This window comes from Chroicocephalus ridibundus, chromosome 4 (genome assembly GCF_963924245.1).
Source record: "Chroicocephalus ridibundus chromosome 4, bChrRid1.1, whole genome shotgun sequence".
NCBI classification, from domain to species: domain Eukaryota; kingdom Metazoa; phylum Chordata; class Aves; order Charadriiformes; family Laridae; genus Chroicocephalus; species Chroicocephalus ridibundus.
Window position 1 is genome coordinate 77973118 of NC_086287.1, and position 25953 is coordinate 77999070.

At 41.4% G+C, this 25953-nt stretch overlaps 1 protein-coding gene and 1 long non-coding RNA gene across 7 annotated transcripts; one reads left to right on the forward strand and one right to left on the reverse strand.

Moving 5' to 3' along the window:
* Nucleotides 1-241: 241 nt before the first annotated feature.
* RBL2 (RB transcriptional corepressor like 2) lies at nt 242-25655 on the reverse strand. Of its 5 annotated transcripts, none has more exons than XM_063334326.1 (22): nt 25377-25655; nt 23617-23747; nt 22129-22329; nt 20192-20256; nt 15822-15950; nt 14763-14923; nt 14593-14657; nt 13666-13852; nt 11622-11788; nt 10843-10952; nt 9854-9957; nt 9382-9519; nt 8722-8886; nt 8056-8167; nt 7135-7407; nt 6341-6615; nt 5598-5774; nt 5364-5435; nt 4883-4997; nt 3553-3755; nt 2949-3116; nt 242-2159 (listed from the first exon to the last, which is right to left on the reverse strand). In XM_063334326.1, the coding sequence occupies exons 1-22, from the start codon at nt 25569-25571 to the stop codon at nt 1989-1991; spliced, it is 3384 nt and encodes a 1127-aa protein (XP_063190396.1). In that variant the 5' UTR covers nt 25572-25655; the 3' UTR covers nt 242-1988. The 5 variants fall into 5 exon arrangements, with proteins under 5 accessions (XP_063190396.1, XP_063190397.1, XP_063190399.1 ...); XM_063334327.1 differs by having other exon boundaries at nt 2949-3113; nt 25377-25653; XM_063334329.1 differs by lacking the exon at nt 25377-25655 and adding an exon at nt 24753-24951.
* Nucleotides 4887-8715, forward strand: LOC134515404 (uncharacterized). Of its 2 annotated transcripts, XR_010070973.1 has the most exons (4): nt 4887-5011; nt 5206-5458; nt 6065-6199; nt 8546-8715. It is a non-coding gene; the product is annotated as an uncharacterized LOC134515404 (long non-coding RNA). The 2 variants fall into 2 exon arrangements; XR_010070972.1 differs by lacking the exon at nt 8546-8715 and having other exon boundaries at nt 6065-6344.
* Nucleotides 25656-25953: the final 298 nt, after the last annotated feature.

A 25953-nucleotide genomic window follows, 5' to 3' on the forward strand; every position in this document is an offset into this window, starting at 1 on the left:
ATCCTTTCCCTTCTTGTGTGACTAATACATGCAATTATTTTATTATTTTTTAAATCATTAATTGCAGCGTTGGACCAAAGCTCTTGCAATCAATTGTATCACGTGCCTCGTGGGCCCTGACTGTATGACCATTTTGCCGTTGCACTCACCCGTCAAACCCAGTGCTGGGAGAGCTACCGGCTATTTTTAGCTTTGCACAGCTGTTTTTGCTTTTTTCACAGGGGAACATAAAATTGTGAGTTTATAAATTCTTTATTGAAAAATACACTTGCAGTATTTTCATACAAAGTAACGTAAATGGTACAGAGTAACAAGAATTGTCTGACAATTTCATAAATATTTTTACAGAGACATCGACACAATTTCTCGACTTCAGCCTTTTTGTTATGCAGGTAAGAATGAAAGATGTTTTTATTTTACTTAAATTGAATTTACAGTGGAATTAAGTCCTAAATTTTCCCATTATTCAGAGGAGCAGGAATGACTGAAAGCACAGAGCTTTGAACTTTTTTCTTCCTTATAAAAACTTCTAGACTCCGACTGTGCTACGTTGTACGTGAACAGCCCCACGGTCAGAGGGGTACTGCACCTGTTGTTAGTACGTTTAACGCTTTCCTAGTAGCTCTGGTAGTTTGGAACTATTTTAAATGAAAACAACAAGTAAGTCTAATATATGCATCACTTTATTTTCCTGTTAGTAGGGGAGAGATTTCTCCCAGGCAGCCTGATTTTATGATTTAGTCCATTTAAAAAAAAAAAAAAACCCAAAAAACCAACCCTGCCCCCCGCCCCCAACCCCTGTCCTTTAAAAACAAAGCAAAAAGCTAAATATATGTTTTAAGAGATGGACACCACCATCCTTCTACTGAGTAAGTGAGGTGGCCAGTTCCTGACTCTCAAGAAAAGCGATCGGAAAAACATTACAAGCATATAAAATTCCTTGGAAAAAGCAAACATCCCAAGCTTCCCGCGTTCATTACTGCACATACATCGAGTCAAAATGCATTCTTAATGCCATTTGCCGACGAGGGGAGCCACGGGATGTCAATTTGAAAATAAATACAAAAGTCAAATTGCTTCAATACAGAAAGACATCTGAAGTCAGCCTTTGAAAAAAATATTCACATTTAGAAAGTGCCATTGCAAATATACAGCAAAACTAATCTGCCTTAAAAATGACGCTTCACAGCCCTATCAAAAGTGCCACCTTTTGAACATGAGTTCACTTTAAAACATTGCACAGCTAAAATCGATGCAGAAACAAAATTCTCTACCTTTACACAACAAGGTGCCCAAACATTAAAGCAAAACAACGTGATGGTTTTCAGGGGCACAGGAAACATCCTGAAGATGGAAAGGGGCCGTTGGGACAGCTTCCTTCAGGGCTGAAAAAGATTATTCCTATCTTCCCTTTCCAAGCGGAACTGGAGTTTGCTAGAATGTTACTTGTAAGTCCTTATTTTTGTGGAGGCTGTTACTGTAAAAGCCAGGAGACGGTTGAATATGGTTTTCTGGGTGCAGTGCTGCCGTGTCTGAGGCGTGTGTAACTTTCTAGTCCAAAGATGAAACCGGCGCAGCACTGACAGAAACGGTGTGAGTGGGCTGGTTAGAGCAAAGGGATTTAAATACCTGTTGCAAGGTAGAAAGCTGTATTAGGGATGAGTTTCTCCAAGCACCAAAAAGCTCTTCGGCTGCTTTCTGAAGCCAAAGCCGGGAGAGGGACGGCTGCCTATGCTTAGCTTAGCCACGGGGGGAGGCTGGGTGGCAGGGTTTGAAGCGTGTCCTCGCTGTCCGGGGCAGTGGGAGACTCCGCCGGCCCCTTCTGCCGGGTACAAAGGCTCAGCGCAGTCTGGCAGGAGCCGTGTCCGGGGTGGGACAGGAGGGCCTGGCTGAGGACACTGGCAGAGGCCTGGTGGCGCCATGGGACGGGCCCCGCAGCCTGGCCCAGCAGAGCAGCAGCGAGGGAGCACCCGCGCTGAAACACTGGATCAGTGAGACCCTCTGTCATTCGCCACGTCCTGTAGTCGTCTTAACAGAGCAGTGTGATTCTCCTGACAGATTCGCTTCGCCGGTGCTTCAGTACCATCTTCTAAGAGAATGCCTCTCTTCTTTGTTGGAGTTTCTCCAGTTCTAACCATGCTGTTGATTTCCTTTAGCCTCTGGAGAGAGGAGGGGGGGAAAAGTAGAATTATCTCTCATTAGTGTGACTACCAAAATATAAAGTGGACTTTTGTAATTGCATTACAGCGGGATTACGTATGCTTGCTTTCTGGAGATCTGTACAGGACGAAGCGCTTCCTGTGACAGGCTAACCTTAATCACGGCGCTGCTCTTCCCATTACTAGCGTACGCTAGACTCTTACTCACACCCAAGCAAGCTCGTCGTTTCAATGCCTGTAGAGGCCTTCCACCCCTAGTAACGACGGCTGTCTTACACCATAGGTGCAACAACTCCTGGCCAAAATGAAGGTGCTTCTGAGGGGAGATTTCTGCTCCGTTCCTGGTGACCAGAGATGGCAGGGTTCAGCCTTACATGCTCACCTGGTAAGTCCAAGTCCTCTCCTGTTAAGGGCTATTTGGGTTTTTTCCCACAAGGTAGACAAGAGCAGGTGATTGTACTTAACGTTCTGCTCTTTTAGCAGTTCCCAGACCAGGTAACCCCTCTGTTACCTGAAAGCAAAGGGTACCTTTCCCGCGCCTCCCAGGTCTTTCATGTCTATCAGTACAAAGAGTAACTTCTAAAAGTACACAGGGAGCTCGGACACCTAATTGCTTTACAACTCCTTAGATACCAGAACTGGCAGTTTGAAGAGCAGTAGGTAAGAAAGTACATGTTAAGCAATGTAGACAGAAAGGTGTGTTGCACAATCTTCTCTAATGTCACTACCAGAAAGAAAAGGTAGAGAATTAAGGATTTATAAAAGCAAACTAACCCGCTTTAATCTCACCTTAGATGGGCTGCTGCTGAAGTAATAGAATATTTTCTCTCGAGGAGAGAGAGTAGACTCGTTTTTGTGCGGCGAGATGTACACTGGGTGGTTCTGGGAGAGCTGTACTCTGCGGGGGGAGCCCATCCTTACAAACGGGTAGGGTGAGAGCGGAGGAGAATCGATCTGCTCGAGGGAAAATGAAAATGACGCAATAGTTGGTACCTGATCTCAGGTGTCACTACAGTAAGGCTTTTGTGAGTTGGTCACCTTAAGCACAGTTCAGTTTTCTTCCACTGATGTCATACCATACGCAGTTGGAACACATGCAAGTTTTGTCATCTTATTAGGCCAGATTAGTATTTTTTAAATTTTACTTTTCCGAGCCTGTCTGAGGTTCGGGATGACATTGCTTAGTGCGGTGTATTTTATACAGGAGGAAACAGCAACTAGGCATTGAAAGTACTTAGTATTTTAGCAGCTGAGTATGTCGTTGAGGTGAAATTATTGTCATGCAAATATAATCCCTTGGATTTGCTTGCAGTGGGGTTAGCTAATGGCACTTTACTGCTTGTATAGTTAAAAAAGATCTATTTACTAGAGAAAGGCACAGAATTTAACTTACTGCATTTGAAGTATACTTCAGGGCAAATTCTTTAATCTGCTCGATGTAGATGTTGTTATAGAATTGTATGAGGTCCCCTCGCTCTTCTTCCTCGGTGTCGCTGTTGGCGCCGGTCAGGCGGGTGGGAGTGGGGGGGGCGCTGCTGGGGTGCGGGACGGGCAGGGTGCTGCTGGAGCGCATCACCGGGCTGGAGTCCCTGCTGCCTGCGAGGAGAGAGCAGCGCTGGTTCAGCCTCCGCTGCTGGATGCGCTTCCATCCCTTCAGACCCTGCCACGCAGCTGCGTAAAGAACTGCCTTCCAGGGGTTACATGGCAGCAGAGCGACCGTGGATCTGGGGTCAGTATCAGCCATGCTAATTTTGTTCCCTTAGCGTCCTTCCTTACAAAAAAAGCGGTGTGTTGTTAAAGACCAACAAACTGCTGAGTTCGGGTATGGAAACGCATTGGATTTCTAACTTCTTACTGGATAAACTGCAAGTGGCTTTTCTGTATGAGCTGAGCTTCATCACAATATAAGCAGAGCTAAAAACTCCATTTTTCAGGCATTTGTGCTGTACTTTTAACAGTAGCTCTTTCTTGTTGCCAGCTGGCACAATTTCAAATAAGGAACAGCACTCTTTTTCAGCTGGTAGTAGAAATATTTGCCTTGGTAGTACCTCCTGCTGGTTTAATGTGGGAAGTTGCAAAACATATATAATTTTTTCCTGCCCTCCCTGCCACCTCTCTGTGACAGAAAACGTTAGTACCTACAGTTTATACCATCATCTATTAAATATCGTGAAAACTAGTAGCAGGAATATACAGCATCGCTTATTTGCTTTCTTTTATAAAAGTTAGTTCAAGGAAAATGTGTCAGTTCAAATATCAAGGAAGGAACCTTCAGGGATGTCAGATGTGCTAAAATGGATGCTGTGGGCGGCTGGTTCGTTCCTGTCTCTGAAGACAGGCAGCTACTGCAAAGAAACTGCCGCAGCTCCGTGATTGCTAGACGGAAAGGAGTAACTGAGCACGGGCCTGCGCTGGTTTCCTTTCATTCCACAAAGGCGTGTTCTTTGGTGCACAGGCTGAACTTGCAGAGCTCGGGCCAGCCATCGTGGTCAGCTCTTAAGGTAAGCGCACGTGGTGATAGGTTCAAGACTGTCCAAGTAGGTGTAATATTAAGCTTGAGTTATAGCAACTCTGAGGTGTTATCGATATAACCGTAATTGCGTCCAAGTTTACCAAAGAAGGAACTGTCTGGGGTGGGGCAACACAAAAGCCAGCTCTTACTTGATGCACACTGCTTTGGAAGTGGAATTACAAACAAGCACCTGGAATTCGCAATTACTCACTTCTTTCTTTGTTTCTCTCTTTGCTTCTGTCTGTAGGCGAGTTCTGCTGGCTACTGCTGTCGCTGCTGCCAGAGCGGCGGCGCCTCCTGCCTTTTATCAGGACGCTGCGATACACCTGCGGGGACACAGGTATGAAGGGGAGGGTGATCAGATGTGCGGTTACGTAGTCGGGAAACAACAGTCTGCGTGATAAACCTGCTTTTTAGAAACTTCATTGTGGTATCAAATTGCCTCTTACAGGGGAAAATACAGCCTCCTAAGAGGAGTGTTATCCAACAGGCACTGCTTCCTTGGGTTTTAAGTAAAGATATTTTCTATTTTAGGTGGAGTTTGGACATGACTGCTGTCTTTCGAGGAGAATGGCTCCCAGGCTGCGTTCATTTAACATTAAACATTACTTTTAGAAGCCGTCCATTCCTAATATGGAACTAAGGCATTTAATAAACCGGATACTGCCCCGTTGAACACGAACTGTACTCACATGGCTCTTGGCTTGTGGTTGTGTCCGATAGCATCGCATGATGTTCTGAAATGATCTGTCCTCCTTAGTAACCTAAGAGGAGATGAACAGAAAAGGTTAATAGTTTTTCAGTGGGTTTTTTGTTTTTGTTTGAGGCTTGTTGTGTGTGTTGATTGATTGGGTTTGGGTTTTTTTGAAGAACCGTAATCGTTGGAATATTAAGGGTTTTGTTTGTTTCTTCTTTATCGACCTTACCTTAGCCATTACATAGATGGCACACATCAGCAGCTGATCCAAATGTCTATCCATCATGATTTCAGGGCAGTGCACCAGGGAATACTCAAAGCACGTCCAGATCTTTTTCCGCAGCTCATCAGATATGTCGAGTTTGACACAGAGGTCTCGCAGACGGACACTAGCCAAATGATACACCTGTGGAAACGGAGACTGTGCTTAGGGCCACAGCAATACTGCTGTCATTGCCCAGCCAAAGAGTAGGTCAGACTTGTGCACCCTGCAGGACTTCTGCAAATTATAAGCCAAAAGAAGCAGAAAAAAAAATTAATTCAGTTATTCTTACAAGACACAGACATTCTCAGTACTGGTGTTGATGCTAAGACAGCACTTGGTTGAAGCTTATATTCTGAGTTGTCCTGAGCACAGGAAAAGCACTGCATTGAATAAACCAGAATGTCTCAAAGATGAATTTCTTTCTTTTAAAGAGCCTTAAAGCAAACGGACACCTTTAAGTACCTGCCAGCCAAGTACATAATCTACTTCAAAGCTTGTGGTGGCTGTGGTGACAGTCTGCTCCTTTGCTAGCGAGAAGTTGCCTGAATAAGAAAACTACTCTTCAGGTATGTGCATGAATAGACAAAGGGTAGAAATTAACTTGAAAATCGAATATTCTCTTATTAGTAATAAGTACGTATTTTAAAAATTACTGAAGCCGTACCAAAATACAAACTAAGCAAAGCACAACTGGGACTGGGAAGCACCTTTCTAAAGAAGAGCGAAAGCGAGCCCATCTTGCGAGGCCTGAGGGAGGCGGCAGTGGTGAATGGCTGGCTCTGTCTTTGCTCCCCCGGCGAGACCTGCTGAACAGTTAACTGGCCCGGCAGCTGCAGCGCCGCCCCGCTCAGCTGCGTGTTGAGGGGACCAGCCAGAGCCTGGGCACTGAGGGGCTGGATGGGGCCAGAGACAGTCTGGGGCTGCGTCCCGACATTGACCTGGACCGGGAAGAAAGTTATTCCTCCATTTTCATTGGCGATACCTGTAATTTAAGAAAAAGAGTCTGAAATAAGAGCAAGTTGGGGGGAAGGGAGTGCATTTGTAGTTGTTTGTGTGGTTTTTTTGTATGTTTGGTGGTTGTTTTTTTTAAAAGAATTCAGTAATTCTTTTATTAGTTGCTTATAACTATATATTTAGTATATTATATATGAAATTGTTTCATCAAAATACTTTGGACTTTTCATCATAAGGAGACAAGAGGCTACTGAAATTGAACTAAGTTTTTCAGTCTAATGCAGCTTTCATCCCATGCCAGTTCAGGAAGAAAGACTTGCTGAGAGAACTACATTTTATAAAATAGATGTTGGCAGTCCGAACATCCTTGTGCTGTACATCTTCTGTCTCTAAATTCTGCTCCTCTAGTTATACGATTTTTCCCAATTATGAGTCCTTAAACATACGGCTTCTCCACTGACGTACTGCTCTCCCCTCTCCCTGTTACCGTGTACCAATGCTCTGATGGGAACAAGCCTGGTTAATTCTTCAGTAGCTTTTCTCTCACCTTGTACTGGTATTGTCACAGTCTGCCCGTTATTGGCTGTCACGGTGGCAGTTGCCACTGTAACCAGTGTCTGGCCGGGCACTGGAGTGACTGACATGGCTTCGGGATTCATGTTCTGCACGGGCACCGTGTTTACCACGGGCTGCTGGGAAACTCTTACTGGAGTCCCACTGTCAGAGGTATTATCGTTCTCAACAAAGAGCCTTCGCCTTGTAGGATTGGCTGTAGGAGAACTGTATCTGTCGTACAGCGTAGTTGGAGAGGATGAAAGGCCTGTGGATTAAAAACCACACACACACATGTATATATATATTTAACTGTTGTATAATCCCTTATTGTACTAATACGTGACAGAAATCTAATGAGAACCGAAGTATGTCATGCAAAACTCTTCACGAAACGTTTTTAAAAATGCCTTATGTCTGCATTTGTGACTTACAAATTGCTTTTAGAGATGACTTAGTCTCAAGTGCTGCTGTGTTTAATGTTTTTCTAAGATAATGTATTATGTTTTATTTTTCCAGAGGAAAAACTTTGAGATTTCACATAACTAAATGTATAGTGGAGCTTCTGTTCTAGTATAACAACAAAGCAAACTGTTCAAGTGCTACTGGTTAGCACATACGGGGGTGTGTGTGCATAAATATTATTTACCTTATGCATATGTATACACACAGATACGCTGTTCATACACAAAACCTCCTGAAAACACCCCATTGAAACAGTATTTTGTTCACACTGAAATAACAAATGCAGCGGTCTTAGACATTGGACCTAACTGTGGGAGTTGCACTAGAACTACCACTTACAAATGTGTTTGCAGTGAACTGTACATTGACGTTACAGCACCTTCCTCGCTCTACACCACTTAGATTTAAAAATGAAAGCCACAGTGTAAGTATGCGTGCATGAAAATCTCACCTTTTCCTAGCCCTCCAGTTTCAGCGCGAACCTCGTTTATTCGTCTTGGTGTCAGCGGTGAACCTACAACACTGTTCCCAGCAGATCTCTCAAAATACTGAGGCGGCATTACCTAAAATATTTATGCTTTTATTAAAGTGTCTGTATCACAAATTGACTATATCACATATTTTTTAAAGCTTTTGCACTGCAAATTTTGAATGGCAAAACTTGAATGGGAAAAAATAAGAACACTGAAAAAGTTAGCATAAGTCTAACTACAACTCTGTAGTGATTGTACTACTCTAGAAGATACAGTGCTGTAATAATCCATTACTATCATTAAAAGTCTGTACTTTTTACCACATTTCTAGTGGTCTAGTAATCTTTTAAAGTCTGACTGGTCCAAACCTTCCCTGCTTGTTCGTTTTGTTCATTGTTCGGCTCTGCTGTGCAAATACTGGCTGAGAATTATCTCAGCTGCACGTCTCCGTTTTGGCTGTCTCTGCAGGGATAGCCATGAACAGAGCCGAGCACGCTGCCTTCTGGATTTTCCCTGTACTGATCAGCTTGTAGGGTCGAACTGAAATTTGGACGTGAAAAGCCTCTCCTTCAGGGTATAACATCCGCTCTCTACAATCCTGTCTGATTAGGAAAGCTACGTAAGACATGAAAAGAAGTGCTCACCTCTTCACAACTAGGAACTTTGTTGTCATTATCTCTGATTCTGTCCCACAAAATGGATTCCTGTTTCCAAGCCATACTTTCCAAGATCTGTTCTTCGATGTGATTAAGGTGTTTCACCACTTCTCGACAAAGGCCATCCTCTGCTCTAATGAAAACCTCAATTACCTGTAAGATAGATAATTATGATCAACATAATGTACTTGTTTCATATGTTTCTTCTTACAGAAAGATCTAGTTCAAGGAAGAAGAGACTATGAGAAATGTTAGGGCTGCATTACTATGACTCAATCCTATGTTGTCTTGCAGTTTTATCAGAAGACAGATATTTATATCTTTCTAACCAAACAAACATGTCAAGCGCTGTTGCAGAACAGCTGCAGCAGTAGCTCATGATGAGATGATAATCCATTCATTACTAGATAAATACTTGGATACTGCTCCTGTGTTAAACTGGTAACAGTTGTGTGATTTTCAAATGCCGAAGCCACACCCCAGACTGACAGACACTGGAGTAATATTTTTTCAATACAAAAAGGGGCAAAGCTGAGAACAAAGGGTTAATGAATAAGTAAATATCCAGGTAAAAGATTACCGCTTAATCTAAGTCAACGGCGTACTCCTCATGACTTGATAAGCATTTCTAACTATGAAACACTTTACCTTATAAAAATGATAAACTGGAATGTCAAATATTTCAGTGATGAGTGGGAAGTTTCCAGGCGGCTTATAGGTAAAGGTAATTATCTCAAGGCAACACGCCAGCAGAGATCTATGAAACACGTCTTGCTCCAGGATTGCCTGCAAGAGAGTTGCAAATTTTAATGCTTAATTTACAGTGTAACTATAGAACAGTAAGATGCTTTCTATTCTGCCTCAACAGCACGATTATCATCAGGCTTATGAAAAGAGACTTATTTTATAAGAGACGGAACAGAATCCAAAATGAGACATATTTACTCATTAAAAATTTCATGTATCTTTGTGTTTGCAAACACAAATGATTTCTCGTACGCTTTTTCTTCCATTCAGCTGTACTTACAGGCTATTTTTCAGAGATTTACCCTCTTTACCCTCTTTAAATAGCTGTACAGCTGATTTCCAAATGAGGCACAATTAGATCAGTTTTCCTTACGGACAAGTCAGCGTCTCCCAGCCTCCTCCTCTCTTGCTCAATGACCGCCTCCAAGACCTTGTAGTACAGCACCTCAGCACGACGAAAATGCTTACTAGCAACATCTGCAGGAATTATAAATAGAAGCAATACTGTGAAATGCGATACAAGAATTATATTATTTATCTTAGGCTATAGAGATACAGCAGTTTAGTAGCCTGTGTGGATTTCTGTGCTGCTCTGGCTACAATACTTTCAGGACCAAATGAGTTAATTTCAAGCTAACTTGGGAATCCCTCTCCTCTGCTGCACTGACTTGTGAATGCAGAGCAGAAGAACTGACTTCTGAATCCAGATTTTGATGGAAACACCATATATAAGAACAATCCTTAAGTTGCTATAATATAACACACATTGTTTGAAAAATATACCTATACAGATCTGACTTGCACTGTGCAACAGAAAACACTGAAGAAATTACGTTGACAAGAAAAAACACAAATTAACTAAAGACCCTATTAAGAAACAAGGTCAAGAGCATCTTCATTTTTAATCTGTCTCCATGCACATCACAAATCTTGACCACACTGCAAATAATACTTTATGTTTATACTGGTAGGATTCTGTACTAACCCATCCTCGTATGGAAGCCAAAATTTGTGTAGGACTTCTTTTTTTAAAGACTACAGTTATGCAGATTTTTTCATTACCGTCACAGAAATCCGTGCCATCGCTATTCTTGTACTTGAGAGAAAACGTGGTACCCTTAAGAGGGCTTTTCTTTCCACTTCTTTGAACTCAAAGTATCATCAAATTCCGGTGATTTAAGCTAAGGCTGATTATAAAATTGTATGCGGGGCTGAAATTTGCCATGTCTTAAAAATACCAGGAAAAGAGAAAAGTAATAGAAAAGACTCTCGTGCTAAAGCTTAACCTGTAAGTTAATTACAAGAAATAAGTGTGGTTACGGGCATTTTAAATCCTATCTGTATAAGCAAAATGTTTCCCACCTTTGGAAAAATTACTGAATTCTCCTTCGGCCTGCATGCTCTGGCAGTAGACTTCATGCATTTCTTTTACTCTGTTTGCAATAGATTGAGAAGGATCTCTGGAACATGCCCTGAAAATAAAAAAATAAGTATGTTCAACATACCATTCCGACCAAGAAAAAAACAAACAAAAAAAATCTACAGCTATATTTATGACATGATGGAAGCATGAAACTATAACTGTCTTGGCTAACAATACAAACACGCTCGCATATGCCTCGCTGTATATGTACCATAAAATGTCCACAGCATATTAGTGTTATTGTACATACTGTAGGAAATATGCACAGCGTTTCATGGTCAGGGATAAATATTTAAACAGCATTTTCCACATGATGTAAAAAAAGTCTTAAAATATATTGTGCCTGAAGCAACTGTTTATCTACACGGAGAATAAATTTGATTTTGCATAAAAATACTACAGTATGGTGCAATTTTCTAAGTAGTGACATTTGCTAAGTAGGAAGACGAAAAGTCTTGAAAATTTTGTATTAGGAGTTTGCTGTTGGAGAAGCTCAGAGCTGTTGGGTTTTAAATGTTGTGTGTTCTTAATCTCTTAAAGACAGATGTGTCCAAGTAAAGACAACAGTGTCTTCTGAAATGTCAGTGTCTCTCTGGGTCCTTTTTTACTCCAGAACCTTTCAAGACTCACAGTTTAAATGACACTGTTCAGCATTAACATTTGGTTTTAAAACTATTTTAAAAATCAAAATATTTGGTTAGCTAAACATCAAACTTACCTGAGTATTTGCTCCAGATTTTCACTGGGAGCATTTTTCAGTCCTGCCAGCATGGTGTGAAGGCGGCTCAAACTGTATGTTGCTATGGAAACCGGTGTCACGTACGGGTTGCTCTCTTTAATATACTTGCGGCCAGTAAGTGGGGTTGTAATCCTAAGGGATTTGGACTAAAAAGACAAAAAATAAGCATGTAACTGTACATTAGTATAAAACTTATGTACAGGTTATAACCCAGAAGTGTCAACCTGTAGAATTCTTGCCCTGTTCCGATATATGCCTGGAAAAAATGGCTGGGAATCAAACAGCCCAAACTAGCTCACGTCTCAGATAACAGTCAGCACTCAAGGTATAACCAGAGGGGATGTGACCGCACACTGAAATGCAGATACTGGGAGCCAAGTGTGAAACAACGAGGCCAACCTAAAAAAAAAATCCCCCAAGCCCCATCGGTCGCCTCCTGTCCCTTGGGTCCCAAAGGAAGCTGTAGCTCATGGGAAATGCGCACTGAGGCAGGGGTTCCTTGCAGCAAGCGTAACTCCTACATGAAAACTCCCCCTGAATCTAACAATTGGCATTTAAATTCACTTGCATCAGATGAAGTCATCACATCAAAATAAGTTAACATCAAGGATGCTCCTTCAATTAGTGTACAGCAAAAACCATGCATCTTCTAATTACCTAACCACACAATTACTTCAGCAGGGAGTTATTTTCCTTATTTTAATGAATACGTTACATTTCGCAGTCTTTTCCACCATGAAGTCCAGCTCCCCGCACTCCCCCCGTTTTCCCCACGCCCTGCTAAGGGAGTTGTGTTTGTGTCTCGGCACCCTCCCAGGAGAGAGGGTGCCCCCAGCCCTGCCTCAGGCTCCCCGAAGCAAGAACAGCACCAGCGCTGCTGCCGCAAGCTGCTGCCTTACAGCCACACTGCTTCATCACTACGCAAACCTACCAGAGTCGTGCCCAGAACTACGCCAGCAAAACTTAGCGGTTGATTATTTCTTCAAAGAGATCAGCAGTGAAGAATTAACTATTTACGCTGATTTTGCAGCTAAGGTTATTTTGCTCTTTTCGCTCAGGAACGTTGAAAGCCATTCACCAGCTCTCAGTCTGGAAAAAGATCACCTAACTATTGCAGTGATCTAGACGGTTTCACCATTGGCTCTCTGTAATCTAATGGTGCTAAGGCAGCCTGTATCCTACTTTATCTGCCTGTCTTGTAGCCTTCCTCCTTTAAGCTATCATTTCCATCTTCAGGAACACTTTGATATCCTGCAATCATGGGGATATATGTCTGCATTCAAAGCCAGTGCCTGTTTTTCAAAAGCTGCCCTAGTCACACAAAGGCCTGATCATTTTATAGGTCTTCACTTTATTGTTCTGGAACTTGTAGTGTTCTTTATCCTCTCAAAGACCATATTCTTTGCTGTTTTATTAGTCATATATAAAGACAGATCTATGTATCGTGCTTTTAGGCAAGCAAGGTGAAAATCATTCCCTAGTGACTTAACTCAAACTGTAAACAGATGTAATATTAACAACTGAAGCAAATCTGTTAAAAGGAAACAAAAAATGAATAGAGCGAAGTGCCGAGTGGTTTTGCGTAAGTTGAACAAAAAACTGCGCATATGGGACAGAGGTGTGAGGGAAGCGGAAGTTGGACCGGCAGGTCCAGAGGGCCCCAACAGTTGCAGGACAATTCAGCACCTGCCAAACAGCCACAGAGAAACGCCCTTTCTGTTGGGCTTGAAAATCTTCACCTAAAGATTTACCTACAGATAGCTCTTTAGGTAATTACCTAAATATTCTCTGTACTGGATTTAAACAAAGAAAGCCCAAATGCACAGAGAAATTGTGTCCAAAAACCCCAACGGTAAACAATATAGCGAATCGGTTACAAAATCTCACTCAGCTGCGCTGTGTACACTCCCGGATGACCTCAGACAATACAGATGGTCATTTCTAGTAGCTGCTTCTCTTCATCAGACCCTGACTCAACTCATTCTCTATATAAAACCGGCAACACAGACCACGCCACACTCACCCTGTCAAAGTGCTGCTGCAAATTATGCTTCACTTGGACTCTTTCAGCTGTTTCCATTCCTGAAGTTGTATTTAAGCACCTCGTGAGAGTTCCAATTTCTTCATCTGCATCCTCCCCAAGAAATATTCTCTCGTCGAGATTTCCTACTGACAGAACATACTCCTCATAGGCTTTGTTGATGGCTTTGCTACAAGAGAAAGGAAAAGACTGATACAACCCCGCTCTATTTAGACAGGGCTTTGTTCACCTCCTTGCTGAATGAACACAGCTCTGGCCTGTTGGAACTGTACTTCAGAACTTCTTTTAACTTTGACTGAAGCATTGGAGCTCCTTTAAAGTCTACAGTATCTTAAAACATGAAAGTGGCGAGGACATTATTTTTCCATTACATCTGATGGCTTGCCATGTAGTATAGCTGCAGGAGGAACATGATGAAATACTGAGAACTCATAAGTGTCTGGAAATGCCTCAAAACTTATGCAGCATCACATCATCATAAACTACAATTATCACTTTCATGCCATGTAAAAGAAAATAAGCCCTACTCATAAGCATCTCTGGGTTTATAAAGGAAAAAATACCACCAAACCCAATTTTTCCCTCCCAGTTCCCACTCATTCAATAGGCTCCCACATTTTTTCATACTAACGCTTTGAGTTACATACAACAAAAATTGAAGAAACATAAGAATAAAAGCCGACATCAAGTAACACCATCCTGAAGAACCATTCCTCTTTCAAATATGCTTCAGACCATACCAGCTCAAAGAAACGGAACTGAAATGTGGTGCACTGTATAAACATTAATAAATACACAACTCAACTAGCTGCTATTCCTGTTCAGATACACATAATACCGCAAGTGCAATTGTATTACAATTTTTAGGGGGATACCGGTGACAATGAACCCACGAATAGAGCGACTCACAAGCTGTCTCCGAAGTTCCCAGGATCTAGAAATCCAGTCAAATTTTCATCTTTTCCTTTTAGAAGCTGTAAGACAGTTAAGAACAAAGGATGGACAATTCAGTTTTTAAAAAAGGTTTTGAAGATAATGAGTAAAGAGAATTTCTCTACATTACAAATCTACTGACCAACCTTTTTGTCAAAAAGTTTCCGAATGTATGGCTTCCAAAAATGTTCCTTTATGCCTTTTGCTTCTAGAACTAACCCATAATGTAATGAGCACAGTTTTTCAATGATGCAGGGAGGATCAGATGATACTTTATAATCCTTACTGTGAAAGTCTTCAGGCAGACCTACAATTAAGAATACTGTATTATTTGCAAATTCATATCCTGTCTTCCTATTAAACTTAAATACTATGCTGTGTAGCCTAGGTAGCGTGAAATTAAAATGGTAAACTAATTAGTTCTCTTGAAGGAATTATTAATTATACAATGGCGATTTAATTTGATAATGTTATCAAAACTCAATTATGAGTCAGAGATTTTAAAAAATTAGATATCTAGTATTAAAAGCTTAAAATATCAGTTCTAATAGAAAAGCAGACACTTGTGAACTATAAAATTCATTCGATTAAATTTGAGGTAATGGTCCCAGTTCACATCGCTATAAAGTAAATGCGAATACTGTTCAGCACTGAAAATGAAGTATAAGTCTGTAAAGAATTACATCAGAGATTCAATGGAAACTTCTCACCATTCATTGCGTTTTGTGGTTTTCAAGTCAACCTGCATTTCCATTCTCTTCAGAAAGAGAACAGCAACAATCCAGAAGCGAGAGAGAAGCGATCAAGTTGCCACTCTCATGTTTGAGCACTGGGTCGTTCCAAACTGCTGCCTCGCAGCACCTCTGAGGTCTGGCTGAATCGGTAATGACTGCGTCATTCACTGCATCTTTCACTGACTTTAAAATGTCTTTAACTGACATTTTTACTTTGGAACTTCCTTCTATGATATTTCCATAGTAAACGAAGTGCTTGACTTACTATGTTATTGACAAAACTCAGAAATCTGTTATTACATACTGCATTAATAGAAATTTAACTGTGTAGCCAGATATAGAAAATATTAATTCCCACGTATGTCAAATCAATATTATTCAATTTATTCTCTGCCACATAAATTCACACTAATTTCAGTAGCCTTAGAGCTTCTTGCGGGCTTTGGATAAATATCGTTTTTTTCAACATACCTTTAAAATTAGGATTCAGAAGCTCTTTACGGTTAGGACACTGGAGAGCGTTTCCATACACTAAATCCAAAGCGCATAACAAGAGATGGTAGGAATTGACCAAGTCATCACTGATCATGGGAAAATTACCTTCAATATTAGAAATACATAAGAGATTAATTAAAATTAGCACAGATTTAAAATTCTTTTAACCAAGAAACTGTTGAGATTTGTATTTCAATCAATAATGGAGGCTTGGAAACACAGACTTTGGAGACTATAAATATCTGGATAGAAACGCAGGTAGTAAAACAGACTTGCACTTTATAAAATATAGCAAATATAGTAGTAAGGTACATTTTCAGGAACAGCAGCAATTGTGTAGAAACTCAAATATATTGAGCTGTTTTGAAAACAAACCTTATCAAAATGTTGATAAACATGACATTGCTGACTCCCTTATTCACAGTAATGGGATTAGTCGGTGCATAAATAGCTTGAAGCAGCGTGAACTGTATAATGCAAACTGCCTCGAGGAAGAACAATCTGTTACCATAACCCTGGCAGCACGAGCCCCAGTGGCTGCCAGTGGTTTGTCCTTCCACAGACTCTTACTCCGCCTGCCTGCAGCAGAATCTTTTTCTAAAGGCGTGTAAGGGGGAAGAATGGGTCCTGACTGAGACTTTCCTTTTCGTCAATTTTGCATTGCTGTCAAGTGTTGCAAAAAACTTTAACTTTTGCTAGGATAGAGCCAAGCGGTCAAGTGTCTAGAAAAAGTCAGCACTGCCCCTCCTTCAGTTCCCCCCCTTCTCCACAATGAATCTCTATGCAACTCAAAGCCGGGAGGTTATTTTTCTTTACCAATCTGTTTTCCTTACAAAAATTCTGTTGGGGTATGCTCATTACAAGCAGTAACAAATTTAACTTTATTTCTCTTGTGCTTTACCAAGGAGTTAAAATGGGTATCTCTGATCTGGTTTACAACGGAGCTTTATTTCATATACCTCTAATGTATATTTATTTATCATCTTCCTGTAGAAAAGAATCCTTGTAACCTCTTCACTCTTTTATCACCTTTCACAAAGATTATGTCCAGATTAAATACTCTTTATTGAGCTTATTAAGGTTTATGATATTCCTTTAGAGGAATGGTCATAGCTAAAAAGTGTCCCGTAAAATAAACTATACCATTCATTAATACCCTGAATCACAATTCCATTAATTTATATGCACAGCATGGTTTTCTATCACTCTTTAAATACTAATAACTCTTCTACTTTTTTTTTTCTTTTAGGTGAGTTCCAAACCACTTATCTGAGCCCACTATGAAGAACAAGTTTAACTCCTTGAAGAAATCCATGACATAGTAATAAACTCACTTAGAACACATCAAAACGTATATATGATTAAAGAAGTTTTCTAAATTATGCTGTTACTCTTCTACCAGTTACGTACCAGTTTGTTCAAATTTATATTCAATTATCTGATTCCATATTAGTGAAAAGAAAAATAATTTCAATGCAGATAATTGGAACTATTTAAAATAATGAAGCCTCCATGAAATTTGTATTAACTGTACACATCAGTTATTTCCAAATCATTAAAGGTTCACAGCAAAGCAATAGAAGTCCTAATCACAATAGCAAAATGTTAATCAATACAAATCTTTAAAAAGCAACTCCCATAATGTAAGTTCCTTTTCATAACCATGAAGTCTAGCATGGCAATCGTTGCTGTCAGCACAGTCAAAAATAAATCTCATTTTACAGTACCAGTAGTTTCATGAAAATTACTTGTCAATGACATTTCAAACAATAGCTTACTACCCCCTTTCACAACCTAGTACCAAATAATGAAAAATAGTTATCTCTGCGCAGCAGAGAGTTGTTTTCTTTTTTTCATTTCCATTTTAAAGAAAGAAAAAAAAGCCAAGATAGAGAGTTTAAAGATAAATTCTTACAAATAACACATAAGAACTGCATATCACTAAACAAAGCCGCTATCTTACTTTGCAGCGTATACCAAAGGTACGAACAAGATCTGTGCTTTCTGCACTTGTGAAATGGAACGCAGTGATCTTCAGGCTTGCAGAAACATCACCGAGACAAGCCTGAACTTGCCACGGATGTGCGGTTGCCACGATAAGGATTACTGCCAACCCTCAAAACACACTGCACAAAACTTAACATGAATACTTAATGCCTTAAATGGTCAACACTTAGTTTACATTTTTGTGCTGCCACACTTTAATAAATGTACCACTAGTCACTTACTAATTTTACAGTTTACAATTACTGTAAATTTTCCTTTTTCCTGTAAAACTGAATTGTCTATGTTAGCATGGTATTCTCTACAAAGTTAATTTGTATGTCTGAAACTGCTTGCCAATTGACATGTAGTCAGTTGATTATGTAGTTACTTAAGCATATTAACCAATAATTTAGCCACAGGAAGACTCCTGAAGTCCCTTTGCACCTTGTCAACTGTCCAATCTACCCATAGGAGTGATGATTTTATAGCGGGGAAAAGAAAAATCTGGTTTTTCAGACTGACCTACTTACTCTCTCAGCTGTCCTGACTGTGTAGTCCTGACTGACTGGAATTTAAGTACAGTACTAACTCTCCTCTGGACTCAGTGGCATATGAAGAGATATTTCATACTACTGGAGAGACCTATTCTGGACCAAAAAAAAAAAAAAAAAAAAAATCATACTGTGTTTCAGTTTTGCAAGCAACATACTTGTTTGAGAAAGATTTATCTTCCTCTATGAAGTGGAATTTGCAGCCTATTGGAAAAAGGCATCTTTCTACATATGATAGAGCGTTCAGTACAGCACTCGTGCAACACCGCACCCTTCCTGACCTTCGTATGAAGCTGTGATGGTGAGGGCCCAGTAATGTTGCCAGGAACTTTTCCAAAAGGGAGCTGCTGGCAACCCTCTGCAATGGGCTACAGTGTAGAAAGAAAGGCTAATCTGTATTGAAAAAAAATTAGTGCCAGATAATTCAATATTGTGACAGACTACTCTGTCTTGTCCTCAAAAGCTGCCAATTAAAGAAATCACAGCACCCTGCAGGAATCTTAACACTGCTTTGCTTTTAAATTAAAAAAAAAACAAAAACCAAAAACAAACACACAAACAAAACAACAACAAAACACCCACCACACACCCCAAAACCAAAACAAAATTCCTTTTATCCCTTTCTTTGTAGAAATTAAACTATTAGTTTTCTTCTACTAATTCTCTTATGAAAAAATACAAAGGGTGTCTGGAAATTATTAATGGACCTGAATCTACAAAGACATTCCTTCAGCGATGAACAGAAATCTTGTCTTTATTTTCCTCAAAACGCTATCCTATTTATACAGGAATTCCCAGTGAATGCTCATCCAAGCAGTACCTGACTAAAGCCCTAGGTACGCAGAAACTCTTTAAAACCCAGGTTTGGTGAAGAAAGACTTTAGACTATATGTCATATGACTGAACAAACTTAAGCCTAAAATAAGGATTTAATCCCAGTCCCTCCTGTGCCTTTTCCTCCCATCAGTTGGGAGAAATCCCCTACTATTATGAGCTTTCAGGCTGCTCTTACGATAAAGGTTTTATATACATTGCAGTATGTTGCCTGTTCGTTACACTGTTTCTGCAGATGCATATTAACAGAGGATCCGCCTTATGTGTTCCAAAAGAATCTGAGTCTTCTCTACAACAGTCAGCTGTTTGTAGATATACTGCTATGTCCAAAACCCAAGAGAAAATCACCCTTGCAAGACAGACATACGCAGACCTATTTAGTAACACCTATGGTTATTTAATACGGTTGCTGTGTGCTCATTTTTTTAAAAGGTAGGGCGGCAAAAAGGCTATCAAAAGAATTAGAATGCTATCTGTGATGCCAGCATGAAAGTATTCACACCTCGAGTTATATGATAATTTTTTACTAGGTTCTAGGAAAAAAAACATTAAATATTTTCAGTGTTGCTGGACACTTAGGAGGAATTTAAATATTCTTTGTTCCTAGTAAACATGCATATACACCTTATATTAAATGCAACAGCATCTAAATATGAATTCACTAAAATTCTAAGCTACTTTTCCCCTTGGAATTACAGCATAAATGTCCACAACTCTGGAAACTTTGTAAAAATATTACACATAAAAGCTACCAAACTATTTGGACATATAGCTTACCTTAGAAGCGTGGTAAAACATACAGCTGGGGAAATTAAACAGAATACATCCTTTCAGGCTGTTCTGAGAAGGCGTCTTCTCCAAATTCAGAATTCTGAATTCAGAAATGCCTGCACCTATTCAGTGTTTAGGGACTGATATAACATAACGACTAACAAAACCAGGTTTGCAGCATTTAATCCCTTTCAAATCTCTTACCTTTTGCATGAACAAACAGCACCCAACAAAACTGGAAAACTTCAGTCACAGTGCACGGTTGTCGTCTTTTGGGGAAAAATACAGAAAGAAGATATCCAGTAAGCTCAATGAATTAAAACTGACAGAACATCATACAACATTTGACCTTCCAAAAGAAAATAAAGCTTTACTATAGCGTGGCCAAAATCTTAAACCCTTCCCACAAAAACCTGACTAAAGGTAATAAAGAAAGCCGCGCGCTGGTTTAGTGCAGACACAAGTGGAACCCCAGTCTCAGTCTGCATGTAAAGATTCAAATCTCACTATGGCAGATGAACACAGCAGGTCCCATTAGAAATAGGCCAGGACTTGAGCAGAAATTGCTGTAAGTTTAACATTAAGCATGGCTGGCCTAAATGTTTTCTTTTAAGGCAAAATTGTGATCTTAGTTCCAAAGAACAGGTAAATATCTGAATTTAAAATCTAGAGAAAATGTTATTTATGCTTCTTCATACAACAAACGGTACATGTAGTCAATTGAAATAGTTCGAGAGCCAAAGCTGAAATTCCTTCTTCATGAGCATTCTGAGTAATATAAGCATGTATACATGTTCTTGGAGGAACGCATTACACAGCGTGTTGATATTAATATACTCAGCACAGGCAAGATTTTCAGAACTGTGTGTCCACAAGACTCTCAAGTATTTACTGTGTGTATTTAAAAAAATAAGAAACCAAACCAAAAAACCCTCCCCTAGCACCAAGTTTTATAACTCCACAACATCATTCCTTGTTTCCATATAACATAACACTGGAACTGCTATTTCATATATCACAGTTCACCCTCCACCAGGTTATGTGAAGAATGGTTTTAAATGTCAAAATTAACATACATTTCACAAAAAAATTTCTAAGTATCATCATCACCATCTCCCAACTTAATTTTCAAAATTATGTCATACCTTGCCATTCCAGCTAACCAACTAGCAGGGTTTACTCTTCTAATCATAGAATTATATATGCTGTATATTTTAATTTCAACATTATATGCAAATATCCATCTCAATACATAATTCTACTCCACCTATAGTCCAATTCCAATTTACTTACCTTTTGCATTCTCCAACCTTGTCTTTTACTATAGATTCAAACACAATTCATTACAAATATCACTAAGTTAGGGTCAGAAGCATATCAAGAGGAAAAAATTAAAAAGCCAAAAAACCCGACTAAGAAATAGCCTGTACATATTAGAAAAAGTAAAATAAAATAATTTTTAAAAACTCAAACAAACCACAAAAGCAACCAAACAATGGCATTTCACAGTAGTAAATATGAAAGAAATAATGGAATGGGAATAAATCTATCACTACTAAGTACCACGAGAAATCACAAGCCGTGTTAAGTGCTGGCACAAACAGAAGAAATCTTGTCGAGATCAGAATAACCAGAAAAGAAGGCCAGCACATAATTTTCACAGCACTTCTAACACGAACAGTAACAAAGAAACAAAGCTTCTATTATAAAGTAAAATGTCCAGAAGATCTGCGTCTATGAAGAAAAGTGTGGGAATTACTAGGCAGTGAAAAAGGCCGAGCTGTTCTGTGAGCTCTTGAGGCTGTACTGATCATACAATGATCAATTCTTCCAACCTTTCCCATCTTAGAAATAGTAATATTTCTCTTGTCTACAGGCTGATTTTAATCTCTCCCCTTTCCCCTGCCCCCCAAATCATAGAAATTTAACAGCTTTGGGATTTCCTGCACCCTGTCAGATCTGACAAACTGAAAAAAAGATTCAAAAATTACTGCGAGCAAGGACAGACCGACCCCCTCTGATATTATAGATAACTACTGTGAAAACACAGTCAAAAAATACAACTAAAACAACTGAGCAACTTCATTATGTTTTTGTACTAGTAATACTCTAAAATCAGTCTGGACATAAGAGAGACATACCTCTGTTTTCTTCCTCTCTGTTGACGAGGTTGATCTTCTTGAGGATATCTGAAAATGTCCTGAAAAATGGGCTCATACTTCTTAAAAATTACTGCAGAAACTGTAAAGTTTCTCTCTAATCTCTCCGTTCGTTCTCTGAATTGGGAGGGTAGATTTGCCATGTCTTCCCATTTTTTCATCTTGTTAAAAAACTCGATCAAGCTGAAAATACCAAATCAGTTAGATCTGACAGTTTGTTTTTTGGTTGGTTTATTGTGGTTTGGGTTTGTTTTTTGTTTTTTGGTTTGTTTTTTTTTTTTTTTTTCTCCACAGAAGTATACTGTACTTTTTATTTATTTACAACAAAAGTACAATTTCTACTTCCAAAACTACTGATAAAATGGCAGTGTTGCAAACACAACAACGTACTCTGAGCCAGTCCTTCACCTATTGACAAGGATGTGCTCACAGAGCTTGCAAAATATTTTTATATCATCATTGGTGACCACGTTAACTATATATTCACAGTTCTTGGCTTTTCCTCACAAAAGAACAATCAGCTCCAACAGTCAGATTACTCTAAAATCAGACTTCCCTCATTTTTCAGAATCATTTATTAACTTATATAAAACAAACTCTACACTGCCAAGAAGACTCTACAAAGTATGAACAAATCCAAAGTTTCAGTAAATTTCGCTTCATAAATTTGGCTTTCATTTATTTTTCACTCCTTTATCTACAGCTTTGTTTTCAATGTTATTAGTCTTTGATAGTCCAGATTACAGAAACTATTTATCCACATTCAATTCCCTGAATTTCTGACAGATGGGGGGGGGGGGTGTGTGGAGGTGGGGAGTGGACAGGGAAGAAGTTTTTAAAGGAACACATTTGTATCATCTAAACCAATAATAATGCTCCAACAGTAAACCAGATAGGGAGATAAAGTGCATAAGAACTTTTTTTTTTTTTGCTCATGTCCTGAATTGTTACGAAACAACCAGATTTCTGATCAACTACTTCAAAAAGTTTTTCTTCATTGCTTTAGGGACATAAACATTTGATACAAATGTCTTCATCGGATTCTGACGTCACTTTGGCTTCATAAAGTAAGTACATCTGAAAAGTGAAGTCTTCTTACAAAAAAAAAAAAAGGTAAATTGTGTGAATATTTTCAGAGCCAATTGAAAATGGTTTCTCTTGTGAGAAGTTCACACTTTGCACATTCTTCTAAAATAGACTATTCTTCAGGGACTGGTTTCTTTCTCCTTTGAGAGAGGGAAGGCCAACACTGATTTTGAAAACCAGTGTTTTCACAACATAGTAACGACCAAATGGGACTGTCCTACTTCTGTGGTAATGAGCTAAGATTCCAGTGATATAAATCCTATCTTTAAAAGCAGAAAACAAGACAGATGTTTAGCCTTTGTTCTCAATTTCTAAATTTCATAAGCTGATAAGCAGTCTTTGAGATTTTGTAAGTGTTTAAAAATTAGCAAAAAGAAAAGTTACCTTTGTTCTGAACAGCGCAAAATTCTGGTTAAAGATACATAATTTCCCTCGGCTGTCCCTCTGCTGACAGTTGGAACTGCTTTTCTGCAAGCCACATACAGGGCACACGCCAGCCAGTGCAGATCATTTCCCTGTGAATTAAAACATCAGGCACCTGAAAGGCTTCACTGAAAAGAAAACCCACACTTTTCAACTACGCACCCAACATCAGGAAAAAAGATCGGACTGTGCCTGCAACCAATGAAGTTCAACCAGCAACAAAGTTGATTCGTTGTTTCAAAGTTCTGTTGAGCTACCTTGTGTTTTTAAATAGGAGAAAAACAGGTGGTAAGCAGATACTTAAGGTAGCACTGTGTCAAAACTGAAATTACACAGTTACTAGCTACCTTTATAAAGTTCACGCTTGACCCAATGTTTAACACTATATTTTTGGTGTTGCTCTTCTACAATAAGGTTTTGTACTGCCTTCATTACAAAAAAAACCCCAAAACCAACCAAACAAAAAACACCAACCAAAAAAAGCAAAAAAAAAAAAAAAAAAGAGAAAAAAGCTGCAGTTCCTTGCTATCAGAACGTTCTTCTGCTCAGAACAGACAGTGGGAACAGAAAAATATTTTCCATTTTTCTCTGTATTACATAACAGAAGAATTACTCAATCTGGTACCTAGAGACAGAAATGAATTCCAACAAAAAGCTTTCAAGTCTTATTCTCCTCTTCGATTAAAAAATATCTTTTTAATGGGAAAAATTAATATAAAAAAAGGGGTCACAGAACAGTGAAGTGGATGCTGTGGGTTTCCTGGGCCAGGCGGTGTCACGGTGCCAGGCCGGCACACACCGCCGGGCAAAACACGAGTTTTCTTTCCGATCGCCCCGGCCCGCTGCCGGTGGCGAGGAGCGGGGTGCGTGTGACGGGGCCGCTCCCGGTCCTTCCTGCGGCCACCGCGGGACTCACCGCCGCCCAAGGGTGCCCTTAGCTCTGTTCGAGAGCTGCCCGGCTGGGGAAAAGGAAGCCCTAAACAACCCAAACCTCGCACGACGGACAGGCTTTTTTTCACAAGCGCCGCCTTTATTTTTAAAAAGCCACCCAGCAAAAGGCATCTCCCAGACAAAGCGGGGGCGTCGCTTTGCGTTACCGTTTGAAAGAGCGAGGTGACAGGCCGCGCCCGCCGTCACCCAGCTCCGCGCCGCCTTCACGCACAAACCAGTTTATCACCGTCACGCTGAAAGCACCTACACGGGCAACCGAGCGGCTGCCGATAAGCGTTCACCGAGATAACCGCCTTACGTTTGTCAGTTACACAGCCGCGAACAGGGAGACAGTCGCTTTTATTTTTAACACCTTTTCACCGCTACGGCTCGGGATTACGATCCCCCCCCGCCCCCCGGTTTCAGAGCTGGAGGGCACCGCTGCGCGCCCCGACAGCGGGCGGCTCCGGGCGGGCCAGCGGCAGCCCCGCTCCCCCGGCGGCCGGGAGGGCCGCGGCCGCGCTCACGGCCCGGGGGGAGGCCGGGAAACGTCGCTCAGCGGCGGTTCCCGCGGCTGAGGCGCGGCCCCGGGCGGGACGTGCCCCCGCCGGGGTGCGAGCTGAAGGCCCGGGCGGCGCCTGAGCGCCGGGCGGTGTGAGGGAGAGGCCGTCGCGCCTCAAGGGCCGTCCCCTTCCCTCCTCCCCGCTTAACCCTCTCCCTCCCGCCGCGCTGACCTCGCAGGGCCGGTCGCCTCAGCGCGCCACCAACCCCCCGCCCCGGCCGCCCCTCACCTCCAGGGTGTAGTTGCGCTTCATGCTCTGGTAGCTGAGCCAGGCCTCGGAGCGGGCGCGCTCGTCCATGTTGAGGCTGCTGCAGAGCTCCTCGTAGCGCTGCCGGGTGTCCCCCTCCTCGGCCGGCGGGGAGGGGGTGGCGGCGGGGCCCCCCCCGGCCCCCGGCTCGGTCTCGTCCTCCCCCTCGCCCGGCATGCCGCGCCCCGGCGCTAGGGGGCAGCGCCGCCCGCCCCGCAGTGCGCCTGCGCCACCGCCCCCCGCCGCGCCCGCGCATCCCAGCGCTCCGCCCCGCCCCCGCCCCCGCGCCGCGACCGCTCATTGGGCGGCGGGGCCGGGCCGCGCCCCGCGCAGGCGCGCGCCGCTCCCCCGCCCGGCGTGCACCGCGGCAGCTCCCGCTCCCAGAGGGCCGCGGGGGAACACTGACGTCACGGCGCGGACGTCACGTTAGCAGCCGGAAGTGGGGGGAGGGCCGGAGAGAGGAGGGAGCGGCGGCGGGGCCGGGGCCGCCCCCCCTTACCCCTCCTGCCGCCCCGCCGGCGTCCCCGTCATATTCAGTTTTGATTTGAATCACCGGTTC